The 24,125-nt window shown below is 39.2% G+C and overlaps 3 protein-coding genes across 6 annotated transcripts in view; 2 read left to right on the top strand and 1 right to left on the bottom strand.

Moving 5' to 3' along the window:
* Positions 1-4,299, bottom strand: part of CACNA2D3 (calcium voltage-gated channel auxiliary subunit alpha2delta 3) — a 551,700-nt gene extending 547,401 nt beyond the window's left edge. For 2 of the 3 annotated variants that reach the window (XM_074603368.1, XM_074603371.1), the window contains exons 1-3: positions 4,103-4,299; positions 2,412-2,551; positions 1,263-1,391 (exon numbers count right to left, since the gene is read on the bottom strand). The gene's annotated coding sequence lies outside the window, so the exon portion shown is untranslated. Of the gene's footprint in view, positions 1-1,116; positions 1,230-1,262; positions 1,392-2,411; positions 2,552-4,102 lie in introns of those variants that run through there. The other variant, XM_074603370.1, reaches the window with a different exon arrangement.
* Positions 4,300-4,367: 68 nt separating this feature from the next.
* On the top strand, positions 4,368-8,085 carry SELENOK (selenoprotein K). 2 transcript variants are annotated; one of them, XM_074603374.1, is made up of 5 exons: positions 4,376-4,462; positions 4,987-5,077; positions 5,851-5,931; positions 6,599-6,691; positions 7,792-8,085. In XM_074603374.1, exons 1-5 carry the CDS (start codon positions 4,444-4,446, stop codon positions 7,793-7,795), a joined length of 288 nt encoding a protein of 95 aa, XP_074459475.1. In that variant the 5' UTR covers positions 4,376-4,443; the 3' UTR covers positions 7,796-8,085. The 2 variants fall into 2 exon arrangements, with proteins under 2 accessions (XP_074459476.1, XP_074459475.1); XM_074603375.1 differs by lacking the exon at positions 7,792-8,085 and having other exon boundaries at positions 4,368-4,462; positions 6,599-6,695.
* Positions 8,086-10,081: 1,996 nt separating this feature from the next.
* On the top strand, positions 10,082-19,807 carry ACTR8 (actin related protein 8). The gene is made up of 13 exons (XM_074603373.1): positions 10,082-10,417; positions 10,576-10,746; positions 11,631-11,741; positions 11,986-12,090; positions 12,727-12,900; positions 13,473-13,566; positions 15,352-15,484; positions 15,795-15,948; positions 16,496-16,591; positions 17,189-17,329; positions 17,749-18,013; positions 18,319-18,482; positions 19,110-19,807. Exons 1-13 carry the CDS (start codon positions 10,295-10,297, stop codon positions 19,251-19,253), a joined length of 1,875 nt encoding a protein of 624 aa, XP_074459474.1. The 5' UTR covers positions 10,082-10,294; the 3' UTR covers positions 19,254-19,807.
* Positions 19,808-24,125: the final 4,318 nt, after the last annotated feature.

Raw genomic sequence — 24,125 nt, 5'->3', positions numbered from 1 at the left:
CTGGTTAATAATTACTTTTAATTTCTAAAGATACCACTACAGGATAATGATGTCATTTCCAGTATCAAAGTAAAGTGTGGGAAGCGGAAATAGCCATTTGAAATCTGTAGGTGTACTTACAAGCCAACTTTTTACAAACAGGATTTAAAAACGTAAGAACGGTAATGAAAAAGGATAATCCCTAACTTGAACATTTATTCTTCAAATTTCATTGCACTAAATTTTACTTTTCACTAAACAGAAAGCCCGTTATTTTTAAATGAGTTCAGAAAAAGAGCAGGAAGAAAAAGATGCAAAAGCAGACATTGTGTGTGTGCATTCATTCACAATCCAGTCCCATCAGGTACATGACAAATCAAATCCTCATGCATTGGCAGAAAGCATAACAAGGCAAAGGATATTTGCCTTAAACCTAAACACTAACAGAATCTAAGATTGCTTTTGTTTCCTCTACCTGACAGATGCAAGCATATCCTCCAGAAATTAACACATGCATGAGAATAAGCAAGTCAGTTCTATTTCAGGCTTTGCCATTAACTTGCTGCATTGGTTAGAGGATGCAATTTATATTTTCAGTTGACCCATCTGATTATCATTATTTTGCCTACCTACTATACTTCAAAAGGTAATTATTACACTTATTTATGTTCACCTTTTTTCATTTATACTAAAAAATTGCCAACAGTACCACTAACAAAATTGGAAGTCTGCTATTCCACAGCAGAGTTCTCAGCTTCTCCTTCAACTAACTGTAGGGGAAAAAAAACAAAACAAACACCAAAACCAACAAAACCCCAAAAACCAAAAAATCCAACCAACCAAAAACCCTCCAATCTTTCCCATATAATCACATATAAATATACAAGCATTTCTCCAACATTAGTCAAGACTCTACCTATATGAGACTTCTAGAAAATTCTCAGAACAGTATACATCTGTGTATTCAACGCTGGTCTTTAACCCAGTAAGAATGTGCCAGTTCTGCATTACCTAAGTGTCTAAGTAGCACTAGACTAAGGATTTTTATATAAAGGAGAATCCAAACACGTTACAACGAACTCAATAGAAACTTTGCAGGGTAATTAAACAAAGCAGATAGCGTTATTTCACACTTACGCTGCCACCCGATGGATATTCGAAGTATCGCCACTACTCAATAACCATGCATGAAACGCGGGTATTTCTTCACTGTGGTCGGGTAGTTTCACCAGTTAGCTCTTACACGCCAATAACCGCCCAGCACTATTCCTCGTGGTACCCACCTTCAGAAGGGCAACACAGCTGTTTCATATTTCTGTTGCTGACTTCCAAAACACCTTCTACTGATTTTCATTAAGCGCAGGTGCACTGCTGCTGTGGTCCTCTGAACTTCAGGGCATCAGGCACACAGACTGAAAGCAAAGGGGCAAGTCACTGTAGGACTCCAACTAGCAACAGCCAGAGACACCCATCCTGCCCTTCGTGAAGGAGCAGCTGCTCAGAGTGGGGCACCAGGGCTGTGTCGCTACCAGAAACGAGCTCCCAACAGAGCTTGTATCCACGCCTGCTGTCCCAACTGCACCATAAACTGCAAGTGCACATGAATAACTGTTTTCCTATTCCTCTTCTACTCCATTCCTGGCCTAAGGAACGGCCAATGGATAACAAGCTTGATAATGTAATACTACCATTGATTTTTAAACACATCTTTTAAATCTCACATTTTTGTGTCTAAAACTTAACTAGGTAAATAAATAAAGAAATAATAGATATGTAAGCATTTAAAAAACAGTTATAAATACTAAAATTTTCATGTATCATTTTATGCAATGGTAGGTTATTTTGCCACTGTTAAGTACCTGGACATGCTTTCTTGGAAAAATATAACTATGTTAGGAATATACACACACTAGTAATCTCAATTTTAAAGTATATTTCTTCAATTTCACTCACTAGGAATGCATTTCACAGAGAAAGTTTGCATTGTAATTTAATAATTTTAGGGCACTGAGACAATACTTATTACTACTTTATTATTAAATAAACCAAGACTATCTCACATATGATTTTACTTTTCTTAAAAAAAAAAAAAACCAACCCAAAGAATCCACTAACCATCTTTTTGTTGTTGGGGTTTGGGGTTTTTGTTGTCACTTGAAAAACAAAAAATACATTGTTCCTTTCTGCATAATTAACACATTCCCTCTGAAAAATAATACATCAAAAAAGGGAATAAATTGTTCAAACTCTTATTGCATTAATCTATGCAGGACAACGCATGCTTATACAGAGCATGACTTCAGGTGGAATAATTACCTGCTTGTATTCAGGTTCACCATTATGTTTCTGTCTAAACTACAGTGGAAAGTCTGGACTGTGACGTTTGTCTTTATACTAGCAAGAGTCAGTTTGTGACACAAAATTCACAATACCTCTTTTTAACTCCACTTATCGCCATTATCTTCCCATTGCCATCCTCCCTTTTTTTTATTTTCTTCTTGGTAAATGCTGTATCTGCAACTTGTGCAATAGTTCTTCAAACATAAGATAATTTGATATTTTATCTCGAAGCCTAGTGAAAAGAAAACAAAGTATATTTATGAAAATTATTTGAAAGTGAGACTGCCATTTTCACGTTAACATATTAATAGAGGTATGCATTTGTCATATACTTTCCTATTATTTGACAATACCTTTTTAAAGTAATGTTTTCACTTTCCGTATAAAGTTAAAATGTACATAACAGTATCACCTTACACACAATATCAGATATACTATGCATTCCATAAATTGAAGTACACCCATACATCTTTCTTCCAGTTTATTGCTCCGTTTATCTGTTTTCACTGAGAAGCTAAAAACAGCGTTCAAATGACTTGCAGACTGAGTCTGTTTTTCTTCTATACCTACGTAGCCTGTGTTTTGCAATTTTTAAACTGAAACTGATCTGACTACACTTTGAAAAAATCATCATAAACATAGCTAACTTATTAAAAGGATAGATGTTGTCCCTGAATAATTTTAACATACTGCCTGCATTTATGCCCAATGTGCACCGTGTAGCACCCGCTATTTTCTAAACATTTTTGCATTTCCCCATTTATCGAGTGCTACATTACCTAGCTCTTATATTAATGATAAATATTTATTTTATATATGTTGTTACAGATATTTTTCTTTCACAATTGCTTTCAGTTGTTATCAAGAGTTTATTTCTGGAATATCGAACATTTATAAACACCTGTCAGTTGCAAACAATTTCTTTACTAGGGCTCAACTACATTGTCAGAGGCAGATTATATTATAATTTCAACTTCAGACAACACTCTTGCATTAAGAGGTTCAGCAAAAGACTTTACCTCATAGTTACTAGGAAAAGAAAGATCTTGCAAAGGCAGTATTAAAATACTTTTATATTCATTTTTCTTACTGCTGTTTCACAGCAGAATTACACATCCCTCCTCTACTAGTGTGGGTTATTTTTAAAAAAAGAGAAGGCATTACATTAAATTTGCCTAAAAAGCTATATAGTTACCTCCAATTTTACAAGCATAGATTCTCCACGAGAAGAAATGCTAGCCACTATTTGCAGGGCAAAGCTTTTCTAAAAATAAAATAAATTAAAACAAATGCTTGACTTTGGGCTGAACATTCCCACCAATGTAACGGGAATATACATTGCCACATACCTGTCATTACAGGAAAGGAACAGAAGTTCCCTTTGGAGAGAAATTTTAAATAAGTACCTGCATTTGGTCAAATTTCTAACATTACTGCAGCGAGTTATCACTTCTAACATTCCATTAGAGAAACCACAGGAACGGACAAGGCTCTCTTCAACAACTAGAGAAAACTGGGGCAGTGATAAAGGACGAAGGCAGTCGCTTTTACCTAATATCCAGCAGAAGTTAACTATGTAGACTACTCAGAATATGTAATTTTTATGAGAGCTACCTTGGCATACCACTAACCACCGTTATGGTTTCCTCTTACTTTTGGTAAAACCATACGCTGACCGGGCACCGAAGCTCTGACACAACCTGCCACAGCGCTGTAACCACTACAATAAAAACGCTTCAGGAGCGAACCAGAACCGCCCGCGCTGAGGGAGGAGACGCCCCACCTGAACACCGCCCGCCCCAGGCCGGCCGGCCCCGCAGCGGGGCCGCTGAGGGGGATTCCCCGTTAACAGGAGGCTACGTGCCGCTACGGTTGCTGTGGGAAAGGAACCGGGAAAAGGAGGGCCGCCCGGGGCCGCCATGGCCACGTCGGCTTAGCACCCCTTCACCCCACCGCGGCCATGGCGCCTTAGCACGGGCCCCCCCTCAGCCCCTCCCCTCAGCGCCGCCAGCCGGAAGCGAGGGGCGGCCCCGCGGCAGGTTCTGGGCATGCGCCGCCCGCGCGCCCGCGCAGGCGCAGTGGGTGCGAGGGCAGGTGGCGGGGCAGCGCCCGCGGCCCGCCGCCATGGTGTACATCTCCAACGGTGAGGGGCGGCCGGCGGGGGGGATCGCGCTTTTTCCCCTCAGCGGGGCGGCGGGGGGCAGGCTGGAGCCCGGGGGGCGGCTGGGGGGGGGCATCGGGCCGGCGCTGGCTCTGCGGCCCGGCACACCGCCCCAGTCTCGGCCCCGCGTCCATCCGCTTCCCTGCGGCCTGGGTTTCAGCCTTACGCAGTTCTGAAGGGGTTTTAAGGACTTTGAAAAGCCGGAGCGTGTCCTGCATAACAGGGAGCGTAACAGAGAAGCGCCTTAGTCGCATACAGGGAAGCAGAGACCGTACCGGGGGGGTTTTGGTATGTTTGCCCTGACACGGTGGCGCTCTGGTGGCGGTGATCCCATTATTTCACGTACTTGGACAATACCCTGCAGGGAGCGAAACTTGCCACCTTTGTCCATGAAGTGTAGTTTCTCCATCCCGTTTGTAAACCTTAGACTCAGGAGATGCGGTTCTGGGTGATTTACTGTACAGTGTCAGACACTAAACGTTGCTGGATGTTTTGATACGTTACAGGACAAGTTTTGGATAACCAGAGTCGGGCTCCTTGGAGTTTGTCATCTATAACAGATTTCTTCTGGTCGATAGCAGATTTTGTGGTTCTGTTGTAAGTAGAAATTAATTCTTTTGATACTTTATTTTAGGTTTGCCATAGGTAGAAGCTACTCAGTGCTATGAATAACACAGCAATAAAAATGTTACATTTGCTCTTTATCATTCCATATCTACTGTCCCCAAAACATATGAATGCTTTACTATGACTATGTGGCTTTGGTTATTACACACTGTAATATATTAAATAAAAGTGAATGAAAAGTGGTGCTAACTTACTGGCAGTTCAAATAATTTTTCTTACATTTCTTCCATTTTAATACTGCAAAAAGAAAAAGCATATAGTTTTGTTAAACAGCTAGTTTCTAACAGCTGATCAAATAATTGAGGTATTACTTGGAGGATTTCTACTGATGCCAACAGAGTCTGGCTATGTAAAAATAATCACATAGCAGTAATCACAAATCTATGGCCTCAGATTGAAGCCAGGTAAGAAACAAAAATTTCTTCTGATGTATTCAACAGTTCTTCATTATTTCAGTTATAGGTTTATACTTTATTCATTTCTTGCACTTTATTTACCAGGAAAAAAAAAAAAAAAGATTTTATGGTTTGAGCCTTACTGTAATTTGGAATTACTTCAGGTTTTATCTTGAATCATAGGAGAAAAATTGCAAATATGTATTAAACAACAGTAATCTTAAGAGGATACGCTGTTCATTTCTGAACATTACTTATTGGTTTTCATCCCATTTCTTATCTTGTAATCCAAAAATTCAGCAACTGTATCTAGCAATCAATTCACCTAACTCCTGTTTTATTTTTCAGTTTCCAGAGCATTATTCAACCAGATTTGAGAAGAAGAGGCTACACATCTTCCTCCTATTTAGGATACAATGATGGAAGAGGGTATTTTTTCATATTCACTCTAGTTATGATTATTTTTTTTTTGCTATCTTAGCAAAATGACATCATGTATTCAGATTACAGTTGTGATTTGCATTGAATCCGGTCACGTGAGAAGACTAAGATGTTGTTTATCTGTGGTATTTTTTCTGAAACTCATCGATAATAGTACATAGCTTTGGATGGCCGTTTTAACAATACGGCCTGACTCTCACTGAAACAATTTTTCAAACCTGCCTAGTAGACAGTATCTATCTTTGTTGAGATTCTGTTTTGTTAGACTTACTTACACTCAGCATTTGATTTATAGTAATTCAGTCATTTCACGTATCACATTATCTATAGATAAAGCAAAACACTTTGTTATAGGGATATCGTTTCTTTGTTCTTAATGGTTTGCCTAACTTTTGGGGTTTTTAGGATTGCGTAAAAAGCCTGTTGGCTGTAGCGTTCTCTTGTGAGACAGGAGTAGTTAGAGCAGTTTGCATAAGCGAAATTTCCAAACGTGGGATTGGGGTTTTTTTTTTTACCTTTTCACCCAAAACCCAAACAACTTTTCCAGAGGTTCTAACTTCATAATTACTATCATTTAGAGACAGTGTTATTCTGTTTCTTGTTTAACAATTTAATGTCAATTGAATAGATGTCGCTCTCCTTGCTTTCTTGTCAGGCCTCCAGCACAGCCTCGCCGTAGGATGGGTCGAATAAATAACTGGGGTGGAGGCCCCAGTCCACCACCAATGGCTGGAGGTGGATGAGGAAGGTAATTCCAAGTCTGCTGTATCCTGCTTTGAACTTCCTTGTTTGTTTTTTTTAAATATCAATGATAATTTTACATTAAGGTAGAACCAAGCGTTTTGTCCTCCTTCTGCAGAAGTTACCAAAAGAAGAGGAGAAAGTGGTTAGATACTTTCAGTAAAGAGGGAAAAAAGGATGGGGGGTGTTAATAGGTTTTGGCTCAGAACTGGTGAGCTTCTACTTTTAATTGCGTAGAAGTGGATATACAAAGTATAGCAAAGATTTTTGAACACAGCTGATAAAAAAAATATTTAGAACTTTTCATCTTTTTTGTCTTCGAATGTAAAGTCCTGTCCAGATCAGTTGTGACTGAAACTGTTTGCATTTCTAATTATTACCATATGACATGTGATTTTTTTCTTTTGCTTAAAGTAAATACTTACCAATAGAAAAGAAGGAAAATTAATAAAGCTGCTAGAAGACTATGAGTAAAAAAATCGCTTTTCCTGTTTCAGTGGTATAGCTATGCAAATCTTGAATTCTAGTATCGCATAAAAATCAGAATTGCTTAAAAAGAGGGGGCAAAAACCATTTAAAAAGCCATGGTCATTAAATTTCTTACAGCTTCCTGAACTTTATTTCTCTTTTATTAATTAGGTTGTCTGGTGGTAGTTTCATCTAACACTGAACATATATATAGTATGGTTTAATTTACTTCAAGCAATCCTTTTTCATCAATCACTCCCCATTGATACCATAACAAAAATTAGAAGAAAAAACCCACACATACGGGTGGTTAATACCTGTAAGTCTTGCAGGAAAATGTTCATATTCCAAAAAGCACATACACCAGTCATTGCAGTTCCATAGAAAAAGGATAAACTTCTCCCCATGATTTTTTTTATTTCATTTGGATGGGTTTTTTTTGTTCTTGGCCAGCAAAATCTGTGGGGAAGGCTTTTGGGTAATAATGTGTAATCTGCTCAGGAACAGAAGTTTACAAGCCTTTAGCATGTGTTATTTAGCTAAATTTAAAAAAATATTTTAAACTTGTTACTTAAATAGTTTTACCTTGCAAAGAAAGGCATTGTTTTTAAATGTACTGTTAATACTTTTATCCTGTAGGTAAACGCTTGCTGAAGAGGCAGGCAAGAGCATACACATCTGCAAGATGAAAGGGAAGAAGAGTTTCGTGGTGGACCAAATGCGTTTGAATGTCGTGGATGCGTATGTCTAACTGGAGACTGTTCTGTGATATCAGCAGATTAATGAAGTTGTACTGGGAACTCCTTCTTCAAGGATCTGGTGTAACTGAACTACAGTTTTATTAAATGTTTACTGTCTACAGTCTTTGTATAGTTTCTGAGCATTTTACTGTAGTTGCAGAGTAATAAGTAAATTATATTTGGCTTGTCACAAGGCTGACTCTCTCATCATTTTTAGAAAAAAAAACCTGTCTGAGGAAGGATACGTATTTATATTTGATACAGAAGGTCCCTCAAGAGTCAAATATAACGCAGTGCTTCCTAACAGGTTTTGTATTTACTCTATTTTTGTCAGTACTAACATTCTGTACTTTGATGTATTTTCATGATATTAATGATACTCTAAAAACACTTTTAAAATGCAACTTACAAATAATTTTGTTTTACAATCTTTGCCTTTTACAAACTCACTTAAGGCCCATAATGGGTTTTATAACACGAGTGTTTCATAAGCACCTCTTGAAACAGCTTCTGTCTCCATTATAAACTTACTCAAACGTATAAGCCTACTTGCTGTACAAATTTTGGTAAGACTTTTTTCAATAAAGTCAGGCTTTGTTCTTATTACATGAGAAAAAGGTAGTGAACTCAAATACTGAGGGCTAACACAAGAAAAGGTATTTTCTTTCAAACAGTAACCGCCTTTTAATTTATTTACCCCATTTCAGAATGGGAGTTTCTGTTGTTCATGGGTTTTGTTTGGGGTTTGGAGGTTTTTTGTTCAGTGGGAGAGGGCTGCATCTATTTGAGAAAAGATTATCTGCCAAGAATCCAGATAAATTATTTTCTACAAGGTGCTGCTGCAAAATTTTTACTTAAACCTCTCTTAAAATCTCTTTAGCAGGAAAATATAACGTTACAGTTTGAAGAAATCACAACAATTTATTGTCTTTTAGATAATCATTCTATCACCCAATGACTCCTCCCCACCGCAGAAGGGGGATCAGGTTAAAAACAAGGAAACCCAAGGGCTGAAATACAAACAGGTTTATGGAATCACGGAATTTTTCAGAGTTGGAAGGGACCTCTAGAGATCATCTAGTCCAACTCTCCTGCTAAAGCAGTATCGCCCAGAGCACCGTTAACTCAGGACTGCATCCAGGCGGGTCTTGAAAGTCTCCAGGGAAGGGGACTGGCAAAAAGAGACAATATCGGTCCCGAAACCTGCATGAAATATACGAGGACACCCAGCCCATCCCACCAGCAGAAAGCTGTGCGCACCCAGCAGTGACAGTAAATATGGGACACTGCAGCTTCGGGAGGAAGGGACGGGCTCAGGGGTCCAGCAGCAGGGCAAGGGGTTCTGGGGATGGCAGCATCAAGGGAGAGAGAGCTTCTTCAGCAAACTTTCTAGCTTAAATTGAACATGGCCTTCATGGTACAAAATAATCCTGTGGGCCAGCTAGGGTCAAGTGCCTGGGTCTCAGTCCACCTGGTCCCCACACTTAGTAAAGCTCAAAAACACTGAGACCTTGAAACCCGCACACTAGCTGTCTATTATAAAGTAAATACTTTCACAAATTCAGGCAGTGGAGTCTCCTAAAAACGCAGTTTTCCCTGGCATTAGATGAGACCTTACTGAAAATTAAAATTGCTGAAAGAGAAATTGATCCTGTGTCACTCAAACCAGGACAAACATCCAACAATGCCCCTTGGTTAACATTAGCATTTGCTAATGAGCTGGCTTTTGCCAGCTAGTTACGGTAAAATCGCCCCCTCAGGTGGCTCCCACCTTTTAAAGTCACCTTTTAAAGTTATCAAAGTTATCTTTTAAACTTGCTGTGAACAGGAGCCTTCAGGCTAATGAACGCATCTTCCTCAACTCCACATCTTCATCGTCTGTAAAGGAGCCCACAGACCAGGTGGGTACAGGCCGGTAGCTCCGCGTTAGTTCTTCACGGGTGTATCGCACGCATCAGCGGGACTGTGATATTTTTACAGGCAGTATCTTTTACGTTGTGCGGACGGCTGTATTGCCCTTCCCCCCGCAGGAACCGCCCGGCCGGCAGGGCCTGCCTGCCGCTACATCAGACCTCCCGCACCGGCTGAGGCGCTCCCCGGGCTCCCCGCTGCTCCTCCCCTCGCCGCAGAGCCCGGGGCGGGGGCAGCCCCCGGGGCAGCCGCTGCCCCCCCGCACCCCGCTGCGAGCCCAGCCCAGCCGGCCCGGGGCTGGCGCTGAGGGGCCGCCGAGCCCCCTCCCGCCGTCCCCACCTGAGGGGCCGCCGACCCCCCCGCGGTACCTGCCTGAGGGGCGGCGCCGGCCGCGGGTCCGCCCGCTTCCGGCCCGCACGGAGGCCGGGCTCGGCGCCGCCCGTCCCTCGCAGCAGCGGCTTCCGCCCGGCGCCGCTGGCCCGGCGGGGAGCATGACCCAGGCGGAGAAAGGCGAGGCGGAGAACGGGAAGGACAAGGAGCGCGACCGGGAGCGCGAGCAGCGCGGCGTCAAGCGGCCCATCGTCCCCGCCGCCGTGCCCGAGTCCCTGCAGGAGGTGAGGCCCGGCCCGGCCGCCCTGGGAGCCGCGAGGGGCTGGGCCGCAGCGGCGGCCCCTCAGGGCTGTGGGGCTGGAGGGGTCCGGGCGCGGCCTTTTAAAGGGCCGGGCGCGGGGAGGCGGGCCGAGGGGGCTGACTGGCGTGCGCGGTGTTTCAGCAAATCCAGAGCAACTTCATCGTGGTGATACACCCCGGCTCGACCACGCTGCGGCTCGGGAGGGCCACGGACACGCTGCCCGTGGGCATCCCCCATGTCATCGCCCGGCGGCACAAGCAGCAGGGACAGGCGGCCTACAGGGACAGCTGGCTCCTGCGGGACGGGCTCAATGTAAGCCGGCACCGCGCCCCCGCGGGTCCTCGATCTTGCTAAAACGGATGCTTTAACTACGTATTTCTAGTGCTTTTTGTTGTTGCTGTGTAATGTGTATCTTCGTCTCATGCATGTTTTTTTCCCAGAGACGAATACGTCTCAAGACGAACTTTTTTCTCTTTTAATGTGCTGCAGATGCCACCTCACTGAAGTCAGTAGATTGGCACCATTCCATGTTTGTGTTTTGATTTGTTCGCAGTGAACTAAATCTCATAAATTGATAGGCTGAGGGTTTGTACACAGGGACTTCACTCTGGTCTGCTATCACACACACTATTCCTGTTTATAGTGGAACAATTCTGTTTATGGTGGACAATTGTGGAACTAGAACCAGAGCGCTCCGTTGGTCAACGCGTTGGTTACAAGTTGGTTTGTAACTTGGATACCACAGCAAGTCATTTTAGTCCAACCAGCTCAAAAAAGATAGGTAGTCATAATTTGAATCTGTACAAAAAAATCATTAATCAAATTAATGTCTCTAATATTATCTCACCTTTAAATAATTGAGATCTATTAAAACATTTTTGCTCCTACTTAATATTTCTGTCGCCAAATAGATAATGTCCCGAGCTCATCACTGGAGATGAAGTCCAGCAGCCATTACAATCAGTGAGAAGATTCAAGTTGCCTTAGACAAATAGGTGTTGGGAACTGTAATATAAAGAAGAGTTTATTTAAAAATCAGCATACATTCATTTTACGTTGTACAAACCTCTCTCCTTTCTACAGTCTGTCAATACAGTAATGATTTCATGGTTTAATAATAGCTTCAGTATTACCATTATACAGACATATAGTCAGGAAGTAAGTATTCACGTGGCATATTTGTGCGTTTTGTTTAGAAACCTGAAAGTACTGAGCAGAGACAAAATGGCCTTAAAATGGTGGACCAAGCAATATGGTCCAAAAAGATGTCAAATGGTGCAAGGCGTATACCAGTGTCACCTGATCAGGTAACTCATTCTTAAGATTTTATTAAATTGTTCATTCATATAGTAATGTGGTGTGATGCTATGTTTCAGTGGACAAGAATACAGCACACTATTGTGTGACCTAACTCTGAAGATCTGAGAAAATGAAGATTTAAAATGGTTCTTTGAGAGCTGGGGTAGGGAGGGGCGTTTCTTTTTTTCTTTCATGCATAAAAAGTGATTAGTAAAATATTTATCAACAGCATTTGTTTTGATTACATTTCAGGCCAGGTCATACAACAGACAGATGCGGCCGGCTATTTTAGATCACAGCTCTGGGGCCAAGTGGACAAACACATCAAATCATCCTGAATTTCTGGTAGGAGAAGAGGTAAGATTCATTTTTCCCGCTGAAATGAAGCGTAGTATTATGTTTTAACGCAGCTATGCAATCAGTAGCAGTTTGCTACATGTAAGTATGTATTGAAAAGCGTATAAATTTAGTCAAGCAATACATGAGAAGCTTTACTATGGACTAACTGAGTGCTTCTTATCAATTCAGCGAGACCAGACAGCTTCCCCCATTTGCCTAGCAAGTAACCTGAGTCTTTCGCTGCTACAAACCAGTGTTTCTGCAGGGACTAGGTGAGAGCTTTGCCCATGTGGTATAATTCAGAGAAAAGGCAAGAAACTGATAAAAGAATCAGTATGTGGAATCACTGCTGAGTGAGTAGGTCTTCATGAGCTTCAAAGAGTCTTTAAACTATTTTAGTTGCTAATTTGCGATAATGGAGAAACATACTGTTACGTCCGTGGATATGAAAATTCAAACAGTTCAAACCATGTATTTAATTTTTTTTAATGCTTTATAATCAAGCCCTGTTAAAAAGAAATCCACTGTATTGCTGTCACATAGGTCTGAGTGCTGCTGCACGTCTTGTTCTATCTGCTCCTGAAATATTTTTCTAGTATTTGTTACTAATCTTTTGTGAAAAGCTATGCATAGAACATCATCTCTTATTTTCAGGCACTGTACGTTAATCCACTAGATTCTTATAATATACACTGGCCGATCAGAAGAGGGCAGTTGAATCTCCACACAGGACCTGGTGGCTCCCTCACTGCCGTATTAGCAGATCTTGAAGTTATATGGTCACAAGCAATACAAAAATATCTGGAAATACCACTGAAAGACTTAAAGGTGAGCTGTGAAGACATTAATGTGGGCTGTATCCGCTTCTGTAAACATTACTATAAAAGAGAAGCAACCTGCTGTTACTGGTAGCATCTTACTGGTGGTTTTCTTAATGAATAAGTTCTTTCTGATGCTGGTGAGCATGGTTCCTAAGGACATGCACAAAATTCCAAATTAAGTCTTAAGATAAAAATTGTTAATTGAACTACCAGGGAGGTTTGGAAATCCTATTACAGAAATTTCACAGTCTTAGTCTGGGGGTGGGGTTTTTTGTGTTGACTTAGGAGGAGGCAGCTGAGGAAGAGGTGCCTAATACTTGCATAAATTTCTTCTCCTTGCAGAATAGGTGTTTTTCTCATATCTGATGTGCTTTTAAACATTTTAGTGGCCTATAAACTCTTAACTTGGTACTTACTCTGAACTAATTTTTCAAATTATTAAAGACCTTCCCCCTTTCCATAACTGTGCTTCTTTTAATAACTTTCAGATAATGCTTTCTTTCTTAGCATCAGGTATTCAAGAATGCAAAGAGAAACATAATTTGAGAGCTGGCTTTAATTTACTGTTCTTATCTTCAGTATTACAGATGCATTTTGCTAATTCCAGACATCTACAATAAACAACATGTGAAAGAACTGGTAAATATGATCCTAATGAAGATGGGCTTCTCAGGTAAAACCACACATAAGCAAGCACTTAATGATTAATAGCGTAAAGATATTTTTTTTCCCTCTAAGGCACATTTTTGCACATCAGTCCCAGTTTGGCTGGCACTAGCACCTTTCATCTTTTGCTATTCCGGTAACTGCTGTCCCCGTTAATGGGGCAAAATGGTTGGCTTGCATTGAAACAAGTTTCTTGGTTTGCTGTGACGTATTCCAACTGTGGGCTTCTCACTTCAGCTGAGATAGAAGTATCAACAGTCTGCTTTCTCAAGTATTTCTAAAATGCACAATGTTAACTCTACAGAGCATTAAGATTCTCAGACTTCAAAACAAAAGTATACGATGTAAGATGCTGCTACTGTTCTCTCTACAGGATGACATAATAGGAGGCTTCAGAGCTGGCTTAAGTGCATACACTAAGCATAGAAGAGCAATAAAATTTAAAAAAAACCCAAACAAATAATTTTCAGCTGCTTCTGCATATTTGTATTTAGACTGGAAATCCCTGTGATGAAAAAAACCAGTGCAGTTTCCTTTGTTATAAAGGAAGTTTCCAGTTAGTCTTCTGGAAGAAAAACTGCTGTAGTCTTAGCCATCTTTCTCTTGATTTCCCATTGAGAGACAACACAGAAAGTTATTACGGAAGGCGCAGTAACCCAACCATACTTAATTTGAAGTACACCACAGTAATAGTACCTTTGGTGCTGCAGTCTTTTTCTGTAGTAGGTAGGCAAGGAATGAACAGGAAAGAGGCTTAAAAAGTGGACAAGAGTAATAAGTTAAATGATAGAGACTAGTCAAACAGTAAGTTAGTTTTAAGATGTTGGAGATTAAAACTGCTGTTGTTTAATAATCAATCAGTACAAATTGCAAAGAGTTTCCAGGTATTACACTCAGCAGAATATGTGCCTAGATACTACTCTTAAGTAGCAAACCTGTTTAGCCTTTTCTATATCTAATAGAAGACACTCATTTTACAAAAAAATTTTTTACAAAAATTTTTACTCATTTTACATTTTACTGTACATTTTACAGCTCTCTTCCGAGCTGAAAGAATTAAGTAGGTGGTAAATAAACACTGCGAAAAGAGAGACCGATCTAATTTTGATTTGTTTCATCATGTTAAAATGAACAAGCCATATTGGCTTGGGTTTTGATCAGAATGGTTCTAAATCATTTTTTTTTGACCCCTCCCCAGTTTTTGCATAGAAGTAACGTGAACAGTACCTAATAATACTGTGTGACAAATGTACTGGCACTGGGATAGCAGAATTGGCAGTGGAAATGAGTTAGCTTCAGAGGAACAGGAAGAATACTGAAAAAAACCCACAAAGCTTCATATTCATCTGATCTGTGAAAGTCAGAAAGTACAATTAATAACTCTTAAAAGTGCCATTTCCTAACTAATAATTTGGTGGAGAGCTGAACTAATTATACAGCATAACAAAATTCTCTTAATCTATCTAAAAATATTTGCCTTTAAAACAGTAATTTTACTTTTTGTCTACAAGGCACAGCTCAATGGAGCTATTTTTGTCCTTCATTGGCTAGAAAGATGGGCTGAAACCTCTCAGGTTCAAGTATTGGCTTGTGCTGCAAATACAAAGGTACTCTTACAGAGGTAAAGGTGGATTGAAAGGAAGACAGAGGGTGAAATTGGACCTTGTTTTGTAACTACTTAAAGAGCATAGCTAAAATCCTAATGGTAATGGTATTTGATGTCATTTAAATGTCGGCAATATGGTCTGGAGCTTGGCGTAATTGGATATAATGTTTTTTCTCATATTGCTAGGAATTGTTGTACACCAGGAGTCTGTCTGTGCTACCTTTGGAAGTGGTTTAAGCAGTGCATGTATAGTCGATGTGGGAGATCAGAAGACAAGTGTTTGCTGTGTAGAAGACGGTGTTTCCCATCGCAACACCAGGTATCTTTTTGTCATGGCTTAACCCCAGCCAGCAACTAAGCACCACGCAGCCACTCGCTCACACCCCCCGGTGGGATGGGGAAGAGCAAAAGCAAGAAAAATCATGTGTCATCATGTTACAATATGAACCTTAAAGAATTCTGATGTCTTTAAAAGAAGAAAAGAGGCAGAACTGATACTGTGCTCTGCAAACTGTGGAAGTCATGATCACAGCATGTCTAAAATGTGCCTTGTATTCCTATGTACGCTACTGTAGAAGGCCAGTATTTCAGCAAATAAATAAAATAATCTTTTTCTTCTCTGTCCTTAGGCTGTGCCTTGCATATGGAGGATCTGACGTATCAAGGTGTTTTTACTGGCTTATGCAACGAGCAGGGTTCCCATATAGAGACTGCCAGTTAACTAGTAAGTTGGACTGCCTGCTGCTTCAGCACCTAAAGGAGACATTTTGTCATCTAGACCAGGTGAGAGGGAAAATAGTGTATTCTCCAAGTAATTTTTTTTTCCCTTTACAGAATGCTACTCTGGGGGACCTTTTTGTGAGTCTACAATTGCTTGCAAATGGAATAAGATGTATTATTTTACTTAGTAGAATACTGGCAAAAGCTGGAGAAGCTTTAGACTTGAGGTATTTGTAACTTGTTTAATTTTTCTTCTCATCGAAAGGAATCCCGGCTCTTAGAAATTTAGTTTCTTTGTTCTTATTACTGAAAGAAGCTGATAGTAGCTGCATATTTGCTGTTTTTCAACTTCAGTTTTGTAAGACCTGCCAGCAGGTCTCCTCTTTCTGCACAAACCCTCATTTTAGAGGCTTAGGCATGTAGAAAGCTGTTTTGGCAGATCATGCTACAGGGGAAAGGCTTTAAAAAGAATTCAAGAATAGGTGAATGAAATTCATAGTTTTAAGAGGTTTGTTACATCTTGTTGTTTCCTACAGTTTAAATGGATTATGCGGCTTGATAGAGAGAGATAAAAGATATAATGTTTTGTTTACATTGTTTTTGACCCTAGGATATTTCTGGATTGCAAGATCACGAGTTCCAAATTCGTCATCCGGATTCTCCAGCTTTATTATACCAGTTCCGATTAGGGGATGAAAAATTACAGGTGATTTTTCTAAAAAATTATAAGAATTATAGTGAGCATTCAGGCTCAGGACCTCACTTTGTATTGGCCCAGTGCTGCTAAGCCCACACGATTTATAGATTGTTCTTAACATAAGCTTGTTGATAGTTTTAAAACTAACTACTATATGTATGAGTGGGCCTAATGCAGCACTGGTGGATGCACAGGACTTCCTAACTAGCTTTAGCCAGAATGGTTGTAGCGTCAACTAAATAGAATATTTATCCTTCAAATGGAAGGAATTAACACTAATTTTGCAAGATTTTCAGCTCACCATTTAATTTTCTAATTTTGTAACAAACTACAGTTAAGGACTTATTTATCATACAATGCCAGAATCTGTAAAGAAGCTTATCTGTATGTACAAGCATAGTTTTTGCTGTTTGTTTTTTTCTTCTTTTTCATCATACAAAGCTGAAGACACTTTAGCCTTTTACAAAACTGTTTGGAAAAAAATGTATATTTAATTTTGAATTGTGAGAAAAATAGAACAAGGGTTTGTTGGTTTTTTTTTTTATAGTAAATGCCAAAAAAAGAAAAACTGTGTCGTAAAACTATGCCATATCTCTCATTCTTCAGGCTCCAATGGCTCTGTTTTACCCAGCAACATTTGGAATTGTTGGACAAAAAATGACAACTTTGCAACACAGGTCACAAGGTGACCCTGAGGATCCTCATGATGAACATTACCTGCTAGCCACACAAAGTAAGCAGGAGCAGGTGTGTGAATAATAGTGTTCTTTTTCATTAAGTATTATTTAATTGGGGAATAAAATCACGACTCAGTAGCTCATCTCAGAAACCAAAGTTTGTTATCTGAGTCAGAAACATTAAAAAATAAATTTAGAGTAAGGAATTATGGATGTCTAGACAAGTCTTTAATTAGAACTGTGTATGTTCAGAGTCTAAGAGGGCTTCATATTATGGCATTGATAAATCTGATGGAGTTCAAAATAAAACCCTCACTTTGTAAGTGGAGATTAAAATGAAAATTATGTGAGGTAATAATGCAATGCTTAACCTTTCTGTGCAAAAAGGTGAAGGAAATGCAGTGATTAGTTAAGTCTTTATATTGTTCAGTAATCTGCAGAAGATTTTTTTGCATTTTTCGTAGTTCAACTTGTTTTCTCATTTTTAAGTCTGCAAAAGCTACAGCTGATAGAAAATCTATGTCGAAACCTGGTGCATTTGAGGGAGACTTGAGAGGCCAAGCCTCAGACATTTCAGAGAGGATGTACCCACAAGAAGTGGAACTGGGATCTTCCCAGAGTGATTGTATGATATCTGGAAATGACTCAGAGGAACCTTTAACAGCACACATGTCCAGGAAAACAGCTATTTCTCAGTTTGAAGGCAAAGCCTTGGGCCTTGACAAAGCCATTCTTCATAGTATTGACTGCTGCGGTAAGAATTACATTTATACAATTCTGTAAAATATGCATGTCAGTGTGGATTTATGGTAACTCCTATATTTTACCAAAGTAAGATGTCCCTAAGTTTTATCATCCCTAGAGTAGCTACACTGTTCCTTGTACTTGCATCTTTGTTGAGGTTTCTTGACCTGAACATTTTGAATCTCCAAGGAACATAAAAAGATTTTTAAAAGCAAACACTATCTGGTTTGACTTGCACTAAACTCTTTATAGTACAAATACAGGCCATATTAACTTTAAAAATCAGACCTATTTCTATATATCCATTAATTCCAGCATCTGATGATACAAAAAAGAAGATGTACAGCTCCATCTTAGTAGTGGGAGGAGGCCTTATGTTTCATAAAGCTCAAGAGTTTCTTCAACACCGAATTCTCAACAAAATGCCACCTTCTTTTAGAAGAGTCGTTGAAAATGTGGAAGTCATCACAAGACCTAAGGTATACTGTTAACTGATAGCTAAATGGTTAACATACTATGATTGTTTGAAATCTTTGAAAAATTAAAAATATCTTTCAGTTGCATATCTGAGGAGATTTAGGAGAGCTTTCAGCTCATAACATAGCACTCTCCAATTACAGGCAGGAAGTTAGGGGTATAGCAAGAGTGTTACTAGTATTGATCACTGAAGTGTTTATTAGCTAAAGGCCCTATTCTTAAAAAAGCAGTTAGTACTGCCCTGTGAAGTTAACCTGTCTGCTCAGCAAGAGACTGTGTTATCGTTTTTTTCCTATTAAGGTAAAAGAAAATATGGCATTAAAATAGCAATTTTCATTTGACATTAATCAGGAAAAATCTGTAAAAATCAAAATGAGTATTTTTCAGAGCCTCTATTGCTGAGAGCAGGATTCCCACGACATGCCTAGAAGGCATCTTTTTAAAAAAAAAATTCTTTCCATATTTTTATCTCACTGTTTCTTCCTGAATAATTTTGAAAAACTTCTTTTCTCCTCCCCTCACCTCTGAGATTCTAAGTAGTGAATACTGTTGGAAAAATTAGGATACAGGTTTTGAGAACTATGCAAATTTACACCAGTGATTGTGTAAAATCTGTGTTTTGAATTTAGGATATGGATCCCCGCTTAATTGCATGGAAAGGAGGTGCTGTTTTAGCCTGTCTTGATACAACGCAGGAGCTATGGATATATCAGCGAGAATGGCAGCGCTTTGGTGTCAGAATGTTACGAGAACGAGCTGCATTTGTATGGTAATGGATATGTCGACAGTGGAACGTTGAAATGATCCTCAAGATTAATTGAGGATTCCTTTCCCCAAATACCCTCTTTTTCCAGTGCAGATGTATTGATCTTCTGCTGACAGATATTTTTGTATTTTATTAAAACTAGCTTCAAGTAAGATTTTTCCAAAAGTGGTGCAAAAGTCTTCAGTATTGCTATACTTCATCTTTTGAATTGTATGCATTGAATTCTGTTTACAGAGTATCACAGTCATCTCCAAATTCACTACATTCATGTTATATAGGTTATGTACGTTAAAATTGGAGTGTGGGGGAATCTGAGGTATAAAATATTGATGTGGCAGATGTTAAGCCAAGATTCAGTCCAGACACGTGTACACAGAAGCAATAGCTGAAGAGTGCAGACTGTGCGTTTAATGCCTGATTCACACTCTAATATTAGTTACCAGGAGATGAAATTGTTGTGTGTTCATCATGGAAAAAGTGAAATGGAGAACCCAAACTACAGTTGCTGTTGGTATTTTGCTTATATAATAAATTTTATTATTCAGTGGAAAGACTTAAGAATGTGAAAGTGGAGTATTTTTGCTTGCCTGTTCTCATCATCAGAAGCTCTCGCTAGCTTTTCATTATCCATGGTAGTTATCCACTCCTTTCCCTATTTAAAAAAAAAATCCAATATAATACAATCAAAAGAACTAGATGCATTTTTATATAGCCAGCACCAACCTCAGTCCTGCAGTACAGGTACACAGGCATTTTCTCCCAACAAATAATCCTTAGTTACAGAAGTGCTGTTTGCTGGGTTTTTTTCCTTCTGTAATGAAGGCTCCTGCCACCCTCAGATCGCACCTCAAATCCATATCTACAATTATAATCTAGATTAAAACTATTAAAACATTTCTAACAATAGAATAAATATCAAAGATCAATTAATGTAGTTTCCACAAAGCGCATGAGACTTCCTTTTAATCTGCTTTCATTTAAAGTTGTAAAGGGAAAGGATATTTCCACCTAAATTGTGCTGTAATCTTATCAGGAAGTATTTTACTGCAGGCTGTGATTACATTCTTGTTTTTCATTTAAGACTAGGACGTTTGGGCTCTCTTTTATTGAAGATAGCATACATTACTTCAAATTTTACTGTGGCTGGGTTTGGTTTTGGTGGGGGGAGGGGGGAGAAGGGGACATTCCCTTCAAGAAAAGGGTCAAGAATTCCTGTTGTAGACTAAAAGTACTTTTTTTAAGTTGTGCGATTGTGATACAGAAGAGAAAGCACATATGTACAAAGAGCTTGTTCAGATTTGTTGATACACAAATGGTTCTCCATGGCAAATATTTCACAACTTCACATCAGTGGGTGCTGACACTTGGAGACACTGAAGGGTGAGGTAAATTACTCAACTTTAAGAGATACATTATTCCTACAACAGCATATCAAACATGCTTAAATGCACACTGTAACTCAACAAAGTAACAGAATCACAAAACCAGTCTTTAAGTCACGTTGGAAAACCTGTGCTTCTTAACTGCACTCCCATCGGTTAACTTCACAGACTACACAGAGGAGGGCAGTACTTCTAAATTACTTGATGGACTGTGTTCTGGTATTTACACAACTGTGTTTTCTTTGAGCACAAATTTCTTATTTAATTTCTTATTATGGAAGTCATTTCTAAGTTTGCCACAACTCAGAAATGTTTTGTTCAGGATTTATTTCAAATAAGTAAGCTTGCATTAAACATGGCCCAGTAGCTGCAGTCCCCTACTGTTTGTTCAGCTATTGATACTTTCATCCTCAGTTTTGTAAGACTAGAGCTCGATATCCAGACACCTGTTAATTTCCTATTTCTCGCCATGCACCTCATTTCATGAAACAGAAAGATCTCTGCAGAAGTTCTCAATGTCCTCCGTAAGACAGTATTTTGGACAGAAGTGTGGAGCACTCAGTAAAGTATCTTGTGGACTCACCTCATTGAAAGAACCAACCATATAATTTTGTACAGAGGACTGATTTGTCATGTCACAGCAGAAGAGGTCTGCTCCAAGAGTGAACATATTTTCCATGTTACTCTGGTTTCTCATGCTTTTACAAGAAACATCCCATGCAGCAGTGGTAGGGTTTGAACTGCAGAAAATCACCTTCTCTGCTGCCACTTTTTGAGCGCCAAGCCATTGTGCAGGACTTTTTTCAGCAATCCTCATTTTCTCCCACAATGTTAGAATAACATCAGTCTGACAGCCCTCATGCAGGAATTCAGAAAAAAAAAAGTGTGATGAAAACACACTTCTTCTGGATATATAACCAGTACTTGTACTTTTAACACCTAGTTGTAGCTGCACCTGATGGAAGAATTGCCTTCTAAATGAATCTGTTTAACAAAAAACACACCATAGCTCTTTTAAAATGCCAGTATTTCTAGAAAAAATGTAAACAAAATTTGAATGGCATTCTAAATTGGTATGGAGGGGTTGACTCTGTGCCTCTTACTTTTTCCTAGAAAAAATCAGGTACCTTTGTATAAAAGTATGAAAAGCAAAAATAGTGAACTAAAATTGTATTTAGAGCTCAGATTTCCATCTTTGTGTTGAACTTAGACAACTTATCTGGACTTCATCTCTCCAAGAACGTTGAAAATAATTTAGCAAAACAGTGTTCAGTAGCTAGAACAGCTTAAGGTCCACTACACCAAGGGAGCAGCCTTGCATGAGAAGAGGGTAGCAGATGCATGGTACTTAATCTGCTAGTCATTCTGCAAAACTAATACTGTGAAAAAACGTGCTAAGCAAACAAAAATTAAACAGCAGAATGCTTACATGATCCCAGTTAATGTTTGCTAAAGAGGAAAGAGCTAAACAAAAATTGTCCACACTCCAAATGATTCACTGTTTTTCCAAGTGTTTACTCTCCATTTCGGGAAAAAAACAATGGAAGGAAAAAGGCTAGGTCTACATTAGCAAGCAGTGTGGTAGAACGGCAGAGACTACAGAGCAAAACAACTGGGGCCCAGGAACAGATTTCTGCACTAAGTATTTCAGAGGAGATACTGCAGCCTAGCCCTAGTCCAGTCCTGGCATACTCATTAGTGGCTGGACTATCTTATATTCATTAGAGCACGTCTTCCAGTTTAATTTCACCTGAGAGAATCAAGGCTGCACTCCTCAACCACCCCGCAATACGAACCAAACCGTAGTGAGGCTGGTGGGCAATTCCCTTCAAAAGCACAATACCGATTTAAACAAAAACAACGTAGCCACATCTGGAGTTGCCTAAACAAACTCGAGACAATTTCTATTACAATGATACCAAAAAGGTAGTCTCTTTCATATGATCTCATCTCATCTAAAAGGATGCTTGCAGAAAGACTCAAGGAATGGGAATTACAGAAACACTAAAGTTCAAAAAAGTGATAACCCTTACCTCAGTCTGTGATGATGCAAGCTACCACAGCAATAATGCATACTATCACAAGTAGAAATGCGAGGAGGAAACACGCAAATCTTCCAACTGAATTCATTGTGAGGATCTCTAAAAGAGAAAGAACAATGACATTGAATCAAGTCTTGCACAGCTGAAAAAGCTTTCTAATGCTTGTACATGGAAGAGAAATTGTGCTAAAAGGTAATACAAAATGGTTAATAATCCCATTGAGAACTACAGAGCTGTTGACTAAAGTTACTTAATTTTCGTCCCTACTTTGAAAGAAACAAGACCTATCAGTCTGAAGCTGCTCCCTCCAAGTTCTCCCATGTTTCTGGAATGTACCTCCTCCTGCAGCCTGACATCTCGTCAGTTGTGTTCCACTCTTCCTTTTTGTTTAGAGTTTTACTGTGTGCAATAGTTACAAAATAACTAATTCCCGAACTTCGGCATTCCTGCATTAAGCATAAAACTTCAGCTTTCAAGAGGAAGGGGGTGAAAGGCAAAATTTGCCAAGGCAGTGTACATAAAGTCATCTAAGACCAAAGTAATCTGCTTTTTAACAGGATTTTGACATTCATATATCTGTACACCAAAACATTTATTTTCCCACATTTTTGCAAACATACCGGAGCAAATCTGCTGAATATACACGATACATAATGCAACAGAAAATATCGAGCAGTTTCTGTTTAGTTTGCATTGAATATTGACTCAAGAATGATTGATACTCAACTAACCACTGACTTCCCTCTGCAAGCAGTTTGTTAGGTTTTCTGTAGGCCTCGGGCAGCCATATCCACACTTAGCAAAGTAATGAATTATCTGGGGGAAAATAAAAAATTCCAATACACAGTTAAATGGGATTTCTGCACAGATTAATTCTTTTTATGTATTTCCTTCTGTACTATGGCTCCTTACAGGAGTACTGTGTTCCATAAAACTGTTACCAGATTTTCTTGAAATATAGTTTCCTTAGAACTGATACAAATAACAAAAATGAAGAGAGATTCATGAGGTAAGCAAGAATCTAAGAAAATCCAGTGTAAACATACCAGGTATGTTTGCTTTAAGCTTTATAGCACAGGGACACTCTACAGAAGATTATAGACTTAAATTACCACCATGAGAAGAGGCTTGATATCTACCAATTCGTAGGTAAAAAAATTTAATAAGAAAAAAAATTATACACAATGCTATGCTTGTGCGTTGTTAGTCAGAATTAGTACAACTCTTCACACCAATTAACTATATAAAAGCAAATACTTTTTTTTTCACTGAAAATAAATCAAAAATCTTACCTCTACAAAAATATCAGTGCTCTGATCACGCCCTGGTATCCTCACAGAAATTCTAGTTTCATTTATGTAATAATTAAATGAAATCCTGAAGAAGAATGTGGGAGGGGAAAAAAAATCTGACATTTATCACAAAAGGAGTCATTACTAAGTTAAATCACATTTA

Source organism: Larus michahellis, chromosome 10, assembly GCF_964199755.1.
Source record: "Larus michahellis chromosome 10, bLarMic1.1, whole genome shotgun sequence".
NCBI classification, from domain to species: Eukaryota; Metazoa; Chordata; class Aves; order Charadriiformes; family Laridae; genus Larus; species Larus michahellis.
Note: the sequence above shows the minus strand (reverse complement) of the source record. Positions and strands in the feature narration are given on the sequence as shown.

Coding starts and splice junctions, on each gene's coding strand:
- ACTR8 (XM_074603373.1), top strand. CDS start 10,295: ATGACCCAGGCGGAGAAAGGCGAGGCGGAGAACGGGAAGGACAAGGAG. Junction 10,418..10,575: donor TGCCCGAGTCCCTGCAGGAG/GTGAGGCCCGGC, acceptor GCGGTGTTTCAG/CAAATCCAGAGCAACTTCAT. Junction 17,330..17,748: donor CACAAAGTAAGCAGGAGCAG/GTGTGTGAATAA, acceptor CTCATTTTTAAG/TCTGCAAAAGCTACAGCTGA.